Source organism: Gadus chalcogrammus, chromosome 22 (genome assembly GCF_026213295.1).
Source record: "Gadus chalcogrammus isolate NIFS_2021 chromosome 22, NIFS_Gcha_1.0, whole genome shotgun sequence".
Classification (NCBI taxonomy): Eukaryota; Metazoa; Chordata; class Actinopteri; order Gadiformes; family Gadidae; genus Gadus; species Gadus chalcogrammus.
In genome coordinates, this window is record NC_079433.1 from 1,683,506 (window position 1) to 1,693,505 (window position 10,000).

Below are 10,000 nucleotides of genomic sequence, written 5' to 3' on the forward strand. Positions count from 1 at the left end.
TGTTGTGTTGTGTATGTGTCTGTGTGTTATGTTGTATATGTTTCTGTGTGTTGTGTTGTTTAAGCTGTGTGTGTAATTGTATGCTGTGTTGTGTATGTTGTGTGTTTTGCTGTGTGTAGGTTCTGTGTGTGAGACTGTGTGTTGTGTTGTGTAGTTTACCGTGTGTTGGTTCGGTTGTGGTGGTTGCGTTGTGTACTGTTTGCTACAGTGTATGCTTCAATGTAAATGTATGTGACTGAGAGTTGTGTTGTGTAGGTTGTGTCTGTTACACTGCGTTGTGTTGTGTTGTGTTGTGCAGCAGGTGGTGCTGGTGGTGTTGTGTGTGTTACAGTGGGTTACAGCTCCTGAAGTGGTTGTCCAACAATCTTTGAACCAATGTTTGTTGTAACATTGTGACTTTAGGGCTACAGACAGACATCCAGGTGGTACTGCAGTACTGAAGAACACTCATCATAACAGAAGTGAAAAAACAAAAGAAGAATCCTTCTACTGGCACCAAAAGATCTTAAACGGCGAAGGAAATAGATTCTTTGCTTTGTTTTCTTACACACTGATTCAATCTGATCTTTCCAGTTACAGTGTGTTACAGTGTGTTACAGTGGGTTACAGTGTGTTACAGTGCGTTACAGTGTGTTACAGTGTGTTACATTGGGTTACAGTGTGTTACAGAAGGGTTAAAGTGTGTTACAGTGTGTTACATTGGGTTACAGTGTGTTACAGAAGGGTTACAGTGTGTTACAGTGGGTTACAGTGTGTTACAGTGTGTTACAGTGGGTTACAGTGGGTTACAGTGTGTTACAGTGCGTTACAGTGTGTTACAGTGTGTTACATTGGGTTACAGTGTGTTACAGAAGGGTTAAAGTGTGTTACAGTGTGTTACATTGGGTTACAGTGTGTTACAGAAGGGTTACAGTGTGTTACAGTGTGTTACAGTGGGTTACAGTGTGTTACAGTGTGTTACAGTGTGTTAGTGTGTTACAGTGGGTTACAGTGTGTTACAGTGTGTTACAGTGGGTTACAGTGGGTTACAGTGGGTTACAGTGCGTTACAGTGGGTTACAGTGGGTTACAGTGGGTTACAGTGGGTTACAGTGTGTTACAGTGGGTTACAGTGGGTTACAGTGTGTTACAGTGGGTTACAGTGTGTTACAGTGGGTTACAGTGGGTTACAGTGGGTTACAGTGTGTTACAGTGGGTTACAGTGTGTTACAGTGGGTTACAGTGGGTTACAGTGTGTTACAGTGCGTTACAGTGGGTTACAGTGTGTTACAGTGTGTTACAGTGGGTTACAGTGGGTTACAGTGGGTTACAGTGTGTTAGTGTGTTACAGTGTGTTACAGTGTGTTACAGTGTGTTACAGTGCGTTACAGTGGGTTACAGTGGGTTACAGTGGGTTACAGTGTGTTACAGTGGGTTACAGTGGGTTACAGTGTGTTACAGTGTGTTACAGTGTGTTACAGTGGGTTACAGTGTGTTACAGTGCGTTACAGTGTGTTACAGTGGGTGGTGTTGTGCTGCAGGTGGTGCTGGTGGTGCTCTCGGCCCTGGGGTGGAGCCTGGTCGGAGGTTATGTGTTCCAGGCCAGCAGACCCAGCGAAGGTGGAGGAGAGACGTCCTATAGAGGTGAGCTGTCTGTCTGTCTGTCTGTCTGTCTGTCTGCCTGTCTGTCTGTCTGTCTGTCTGTCTGTCTGTCTGTCTGTCTGTCTGTCTGTCTGTCTGTCTGTCTGTCTGCCTGCCTGCCTGCCTGTCTGTTTGTCTGTAATATGATATGTTCTGATGTAACTCATTCTGTTCCCAGTCTGTATATTTACTACACATTGCTTCTCAACCTCTGTTCACAAAACCTGTAGAGCTCTCTCTCTCTCTCTCTCTCTCTCTCTCTCTCTCTCTCTCTCTCTCTCTCTCTCTCTCTCTCTCTCTCTCTCTCTGTAGGTCTATCTATGTAGCTCTCTCTCTGTAGGTCTCTCTGTCGGTCTCTCTCTCTCTCTCTCTCTTCTCTCTTCTCTCTCTCTCTGTCTCTCTCTCTCTCTCTCTCTCTCTCTCTCTCTCTCTCTCTCTCTCTCTCTCTCTCTCTCTCTCTCTCTCTCTCTGTAGGTCTATCTATGTAGCTCTCTCTCTGTAGGTCTCTCTGTAGGTCTCTCTCTCTGTAGGTCTCTCTGTAGGTCTCTCTCTCTCTGTAGGTCACTCTCTCTCTGTAGTTCTCTCTTTGTAGGTCTCTCTGTCAATCTCTCTGTAGGTCTCTCTCTGTAGCTCTCTCTGTAGGTCTCTCTCTCTCTGTAGGTCTTTCTCTCTCTCTCTCTGTAGGTCTCTCTCTCTCTCTCTCTCTCTCTCTGTAGGTTTCTCTTCGTCGATCTCTCTGTAGGTCTCTCTCTCTGTAGGTCTCTCTCTCTCTGTAGGTCTCTCTCTCTCTCTCTCTCTGTAGGTTTCTCTTCGTCGATCTCTCTGTAGGTCTCTCTCTCTGTAGGTCTCTCTCTCTCTGTAGGTCTCTCTCTCTGTAGGTCTCTCTCTCTGTATGTCTCTCTCTGTGTGACCCCTGTGTGTGTTAATGAGGCAGTGTGTGTGCAGCCCCGTCCGTCCCTGACTCCCTGTGGGTGAGCTCCGCCGGGTCCTGTAAGGGGCGGTGCTTCGAGCTGGAGGAGACCCCGCCCCCTGGCTGTCGCTGTGACAACCTGTGTAAAACCTACTCCAGCTGCTGCTCCGACTTCGACGACCACTGCCTCAAGACAGGTCGGTTCACCCCTTCACCACCTCCTCATCACCCCTTCACCACCCCCTCATTACCCCTTCATCACCTCCTCATCACCCCTTCACCACCCCCTCATTCACCCCTTCACCACCCCCTCATTCACCCCTTCACCACCTCCTCATTCACCCCTTCACCACCCCCTCATCACCCCTTCACCACCTCCTCATCACCCCTTCACCACCTCCTCATCACCCCTTCACCACCTCCTCATCACCCCTTCACCACCTCCTCATCACCCCTTCACCACCTCCTCATTCACCCCTTCACCCCCCCCTCATCACCCCTTCACCACCTCCTCATTACCCCTTCACCACCTCCTCATTCACCCCTTCACCACCCCCTCATTCAGCCCTTCACCACCCCTCATTCACCCCTTCACCACCTCCTCATTCAACCCTTCACCACCTCCTCATTCAACCCTTCACCACCTCCTCATTCACCCCTTCACCACCCCCTCATCACCCCTTCACCACCCCCCCATCACCCCTTCACCACCTCCTCATTCACCCCTTCACCACCTCCTCATCAACCCTTCACCACCCCCTCATTCACCCCTTCACCACCCCCTCATTCATCCCTTCACCACCTCCTCATTACCCCTTCACCACCTCCTCATTCACCCCTTCATCACCTCCTCATTCACCCCTTCATCACCTCCTCATTCACCCCTTCACCACCTCCTCATCACCCCTTCACCACCTCCTCATCACCCCTTCACCACCCCCTCATTACCCCTTCACCACCTCCTCATTCACCCCTTCACCACCTCCTCATTACCCCTTCACCACCCCCTCATTACCCCTTCACCACCTCCTCATCACCCCTTCACCACCTCCTCATTACCCCTTCACCACCTCCTCATTCACCCCTTCACCACCTCCTCATCACCCCTTCACCACCTCCTCATTCACCCCTTCACCACCTCCTCATCACCCCTTCACCACCTCCTCATTCACCCCTTCATCACCTCATCACCCCTTCACCACCTCCTCATCACCCCTTCACCACCTCCTCATCACCCCTTCACCACCCCCTCATTCACCCCTTCACCACCCCCTCATCACCCCTTCATCACCTCCTGACCAATGTGTCACTTCCTGCTTCCTGCGTGTCACTTCCTGCGGTTCAGCGGGGGGGTTTGAGTGCACGGCGGACCGCTGTGGTGAGCCCCGGAACGAGGCCTACGCCTGCCACTGCTCCTCGGACTGCCTGGAGAGGCTCGACTGCTGCTCCAACTACAAGGCCACCTGCCAAGGTACCGACGACCTGCTGCTCATTTAGTGTACACCTCCTCTCTGCCTACTGTATGTACACCTCCTCTCTACCTACTGTACACCTCCTCTCTACCTACTGTATGTACACCTCCTCTCTGCCTACTGTATGTACGCCTCCTCTCTACCTACTGTATGTACACCTCCTCTCTACCTACTGTATGTACACCTCCTCTCTACCTACTGTATGTACACCTCCTCTCTACCTACTGTATGTACGCCTCCTCTCTACCTACTGTATGTACACCTCCTCTCTACCTACTGTACACCTCCTCTCTACCTACTGTATGTACACCTCCTCTCTACCTACTGTACACCTCCTCTCTACCTACTGTATGTACACCTCCTCTCTACCTACTGTATGTACGCCTCCTCTCTGCCTACTGTATGTACACCTCCTCTCTACCTACTGTACACCTCCTCTCTACCTACTGTATGTACACCTCCTCTCTACCTACTGTACACCTCCTCTCTACCTACTGTATGTACACCTCCTCTCTACCTACTGTATGTACACCTCCTCTCTACCTACTGTACACCTCCTCTCTACCTACTGTATGTACACCTCCTCTCTACCTACTGTATGTACACCTCCTCTCTACCTACTGTATGTACACCTCCTCTCTACCTACTGTACACCTCCTCTCTACCTACTGTATGTACACCTCCTCTCTACCTACTGTATGTACACCTCCTCTCTGCCTACTGTATGTACACCTCCTCTCTACCTACTGTATGTACACCTCCTCTCTACCTACTGTATGTACACCTCCTCTCTACCTACTGTATGTACACCTCCTCTCTACCTACTGTATGTACACCTCCTCTCTACCTACTGTATGTACACCTCCTCTCTACCTACTGTATGTACACCTCCTCTCTACCTACTGTATGTACACCTCCTCTCTACCTACTGTATGTACACCTCCTCTCCTCCTACTGTATGTACACCTCCTCTCTACCTACTGTATGTACAACTCCTCTCTACCTACTGTATGTACACCTCCTCTCCTCATACTGTATTTAGCTTACACCTCCTCTCTACCTACTGTATGTACACCTCCTCTCTACCTACTGTATGTACACCTCCTCTCCTCCTACTGTATGTACACCTCCTCTCTACCTACTGTATGTACACCTCCTCTCTACCTACTGTATGTACACCTCCTCTCTACCTACTGTATGTACACCTCCTCTCCTCATACTGTATTTAGCTTACACCTCCTCTCCTCATGCTGTATTTAGTTTACACCTCCAACAACAACATAAGATTAATTCATAAATGGTTCATTTTAGCTGACCAATCACCATCCTCCTCCCCCTCCTGCTGACCCTCCCTGTCCTCCTCCTCCTCCTCCTCCTGCTCCTCCTCCTCCTCCTCCTCCTCCTCCTGCTCCTGCTCCTCCTCCTCCTGCTCCTCCTCCTCCTCCTCCTCCTCCTCCTGCTCCTCCTCCTCCTCCTGCTCCTCCTCCTCCTCCTCCCCCTCTCCTCCTGCTGCTCCTCCTCCTCCTCCTCTTCCGCCTCCTGCTCCTCCTCCTCCTCCTCCTCCTCCTCCTCCTCCTCCTCCTGCTCCTCCTCCTCCTCCTCCTCCTCCTCCTCCTCCTCCTCCCCCTCTCCTCCTGCTGCTCCTCCTCCTCCTCCTCTTCCTCCTCCTGCTCCTCCTCCTCCTCCTCCTGCTCCTCCTCCTCCTCTTCCTCCTGGTCCAGGTGAGAGCTACTGGGTTCAGGGAGACTGTGAGGAGATCAGGAGCGCAGAATGTCCTGCAGGGTGAGTCCAGCCTCCTCTGGTCCTCAGCTAGTGATGGGTTAGTGGTGGGTTAGTGGTGGGTTAGTGGTGGGTTAGTGGTGGGTTAGTGGTGGGTTAGTGGTGATTTAGTGGTGAGTTAGTGGTGGGTTAGTGGTGGGTTGGTGGTGACTTAGTGGTGGGTTAGTGGTGGGTTAGTGGTGAGTTAATGGTGGGTTAGTGGTGGGTTAGTGGTGGGTTAGTGGTGAGTTAGTGGTGGTTAGTGGTGGGTTGGTGGTGACTTAGTGGTGGGTTAGTGGTGGGTTAGTGGTGGGTTAGTGGTGGGTTAGTGGTGAGTTAGTGGTGGTTAGTGGTGGGTTGGTGGTGACTTAGTGGTGGGTTAGTGGTGGGTTAGTGGTGGGTTAATGGTGAGTTAGTGGTGGGTTAGTGGTGGGTTAGTGGTGGGTTAGTGGTGAGTTAATGGTGGGTTAGTGGTGCATTAGTGGTTGGTTAGTGGTGGGTTAGTGGTGGGTTAGTGGTGAGTTAATGGTGGGTTAGTGGTGGGTTAGTGGTGGGTTTGTGGTGGGTTAGTGGTGAGTTAATGGTGGGTTAGTGGTGGGGTTAGTGGTGGGGTTAGTGGAGGGTTAGTGGTGAGTTAGTGGTGGGTTAGTGGTGGGTTAGTGGTGAGTTAATGGTGGGTTAGTGGTGAGTTAATGGTGGGTTAGTGGTGGGTTTGTGGTGGGTTAGTGGTGAGTTAATGGTGGGTTAGTGGTGAGTTAATGGTGGGTTGGTCGTGGGTTAGTGGTGGGTTAGTGGTGAGTTAATGGTGGGTTAGTGGTGGGTTAATGGTGGGTTGGTCGTGGGTTAGTGGTGGGTTAGTGGTGTGTCAATAGTAGGTCAATAGTGGGTCAGCCCTGAGTTAATAATGTGTCAGTAGTGAGTCAATAGTGAGTTAATAGTGAGTCAGTACTAAGTTAATAGTTAATAGTGAATTAGTTGTCTGTAGCCTTAATTGTGGGTTCATTGTGAATAAATAGTGAGCTAATGTTTAGTTCCTGTTGAGTTACTTGTGAGTGACTAGGAGCTAGCAGTGAGCTGGTAGTGATGGTGTGTGTTGTGTCCTGCCAGCTTCGTCCGGCCGCCCCTCATCATGCTGTCGGTGGACGGCTTCAGGGCGTCCTACCTCAACAAGGGGAAGACGGTCATCCCCAACATCGCTAAACTCAGTAAGCTCCCGCCGCAATGCTAGGCTGGCTCAGGGGTCATCCCTCTGTTCCCCGGGTCCTATGTTCCCCGGGTGCAAAGCGTTAGGGTCAGGTTTAGGGTTATGGTTAGGGTTAGGGTGAGGGTTAACCCTAAACCTAACCCTAACCATAACCAACCGGAGGAGAGACATTCTAACCAATCACAGGCGTATCAGAGGCGAAAAAGGCGGTACTTGCCCCTACCATCCTACGAAAAAAAGATTTGCTCACAGGGTCCTATGTTCCCCGGTCACATACAAAGCGGGGAACATAGGACCCAACATAGGACCCGGGGAACATAGGTACGCTCCCCTGGCTCACAGCTAACCAGACGCTAGGCTAGTTCCCCCCAGAGCTAACCAGACGCTAGGCTCGTCATGGCTAGGCTGACCAGATGCTAGGGTATTCAAATGGTAGGCTAGTTAGATGCTATGCTATCTTAATGCTAAGCTATCCCAGTGTTAGCCTAGCTGACCTCTCCTGTATACAGTACATCCATGGTATGTAGTGTGGACCCCAAACACTTTCTCCCGCGGTCATAAGTCATTAAGTATTGAATTGTGTTTTTATAACAATTTATGTCCAATGTATCATCATACCGTCATAACTGAGGCCCTACGGTCACCCTCTGTACAACGAGGAGAGATATAAAGTACCAGGATTCAGCTAATTGCTATTATCAGCATGTGATGGTATAGCCAATATTCCAGATTATTAGTCAGAGAAAAGATTTGTCGCAGTCGGTGTTCGACCGAATTCATATCAATGAAAGTTTCAGGGGACGGGGTCATGGGGACCCCAACAGTCCGGGATCACGGGGACCCTAACAGCCCTGTATGCCCTCCTCCCCACCTTGCTGTGTACTGGGAACCCAGAAATAACCAGCTTCATACTGGTCTCATGGTCTAACCAGCAGAATAACCAGCTTCATACTGGTCTCATGGTCCCACCAGCAGAATAACCAGCTTCATACTGGTCTCATGGTCCCACCAGCAGAATAACCAACTTCATACTGGTCTCATGGTCCCACCAGCAGAATAACCAGCTTCATACTGGTCTCATGGTCCCACCAGCAGAATAACCAGCTTCATACTGGTCTCATGGTCCCACCAGCAGAATAACCAGCTTCATACTGGTCTCATGGTCCCACCAGCAGAATAACCAGCTTCATACTGGTCTCATGGTCCCACCAGCACACGGTCCGTCACCCTGAGCCCGCCCCACGTCCTCCTGAGCAGGGGAGCAGAGCGAGCCGAGGGGGGGGAACAGCTGAAACCCATTTGGTCCTCCTCGCTCCCCACAGCTGGGCCCCGTTAGAGGCTGGAACACTTAATCAGAACCCGGCCCCCCGGCGATCACAGTCCCCCTTCACAACCTGAAACCAAACACCGCCCTGGAGCTGCTGCCGTCGCGCTGCCCCGCGTCGGGTCCTGGTGTTAGCGCTGGTGGGGGTTAGCATCGATGCTAAGTCTGGTCCCCCTCTACTCACCGATGGAGGCTGTTGACGTGTCGGTGTTTATTTACTGTTGATCACGTGGATCAGGAACTCCGGGACCCTCCCCTGACCCCCTGACCCCCTTCCTCCCTCCTCCCTCCTCAGGGGCCTGCGGAACCACGGCCCCCTACATGAGGCCGGTGTACCCCTCAAAGACCTTCCCCAACCTCTACACCCTCGCTACAGTAAGTTCCCTTAAGGTGTACCCCTCAAAGACCTTCCCCAACCTCTACACCCTCGCTACAGTAAGTTCCCTTAAGGTGTACCCCTCAAAGACCTCCCCTTACCTCTGCACCCTCGCTACACTAAGCAACCTCAATGATGTCATCCCCATCTGCTCCGTGTTGATGATGTCATCCTTAATGATGTCATCCCCAGTCTCCTCCGTGTTGATGATGTCATCCTAAATGATGTCGTCCCCAGGGTCTCTACCCAGAATCCCACGGGATCGTGGGCAACACCATGCACGACACTGTGTTCAACGCGACCTTCACCCTCCGAGGACGGGAGAAGCTAAACCACCGCTGGTGGGGGGGGCAGCCGGTACAAATACGCGCACACGCACACACACACCTGCACACACACACAGACACACAAACACACACACACACGCAAACCCTGCACACACACACACAGACATGCACTCACACACACACCCACGTGTGTTTGTGCGTGCACACACACTCAGAAACACACACACTCACAGACACACAAACACACACAGGCCATCACAAACTCACACACACACACAGCTTGATTCAACTTGGTTGAATCAAAGTCAGCTGTGCTGTGTGCAAAATATTACAACACTGTTACACAAACGCTCACCTTCTAGGATCATAGCTCTGGACCCAAGCCTCTCTCTCTCTCTCTCTCTCTCTCTCTCTCTCTCTCTCTCTCTCTCTCTCTCTCTCTCTCTCTCTCTCACTCTCTCACTCTCTCACTCTCTCACTCTCTCTCTCTCTCTCTCTCTCACCCGGCTGGGGTCTGGAGCGGGTTAGAGCACGAGGTACGAATTATGGGTCTGATCTTAAGCCATCTCTGATCCCCCCCTCTGGTCTCCCCCTCTGGCCTCCCCCTCTGGTCTCCCCTCTGGTCTCCCCCTCTGGTCTCCCCCTCTGGTCTCCCCCTCTGGTCTCCCTCTGGTCTCCCCCTCTGGTCTCTCCATCTGGTCTCCCCCTCTGGTCTCCCTCTGGTCTCCCCCTCTGGTCTCCCTCTGGTCTCCCCCTCTGGTCTCTCCATCTGGTCTCCCCCTCTGGTCTCCCCCTCTGGTCTCCCTCTGGTCTCCCCCTCTGGTCTCCCCCTCTGGTCTCCCCCTCTGGTCTCCCCCTCTGGCCTCCCTCAGATCTGGATCACCGCGGAGAAACAGGGCGTGAAAGCCGGGACCTTCTTCTGGCCCTGGTGAGACAACATACCTTCTATCACTAGTATCACTAGTGTTAGCATCACTCGTATAACTAGTATCACTTCTATCACTCGTATCACTAGTGTTAGTATCACTAGTATCACTAGTGTTAGCATCA

At 51.7% G+C, this 10,000-nt stretch overlaps 1 protein-coding gene across 1 annotated transcript in view; it reads left to right on the forward strand.

The window, feature by feature from the left end:
* enpp2l (ectonucleotide pyrophosphatase/phosphodiesterase 2-like) overlaps window positions 1–10,000 on the forward strand; it is a 34,889-nt gene that overhangs the window by 1,227 nt on the left and 23,662 nt on the right. Inside the window, exons 2-9 of the mRNA XM_056582601.1 lie at window positions 1,520–1,622; window positions 2,565–2,726; window positions 3,875–4,000; window positions 5,723–5,783; window positions 6,867–6,964; window positions 8,583–8,662; window positions 8,901–9,020; window positions 9,823–9,878. Coding sequence (XP_056438576.1) covers window positions 1,520–1,622; window positions 2,565–2,726; window positions 3,875–4,000; window positions 5,723–5,783; window positions 6,867–6,964; window positions 8,583–8,662; window positions 8,901–9,020; window positions 9,823–9,878 — 806 coding nt within the window. The remainder of the gene's footprint in view (window positions 1–1,519; window positions 1,623–2,564; window positions 2,727–3,874; window positions 4,001–5,722; window positions 5,784–6,866; window positions 6,965–8,582; window positions 8,663–8,900; window positions 9,021–9,822; window positions 9,879–10,000) is intronic.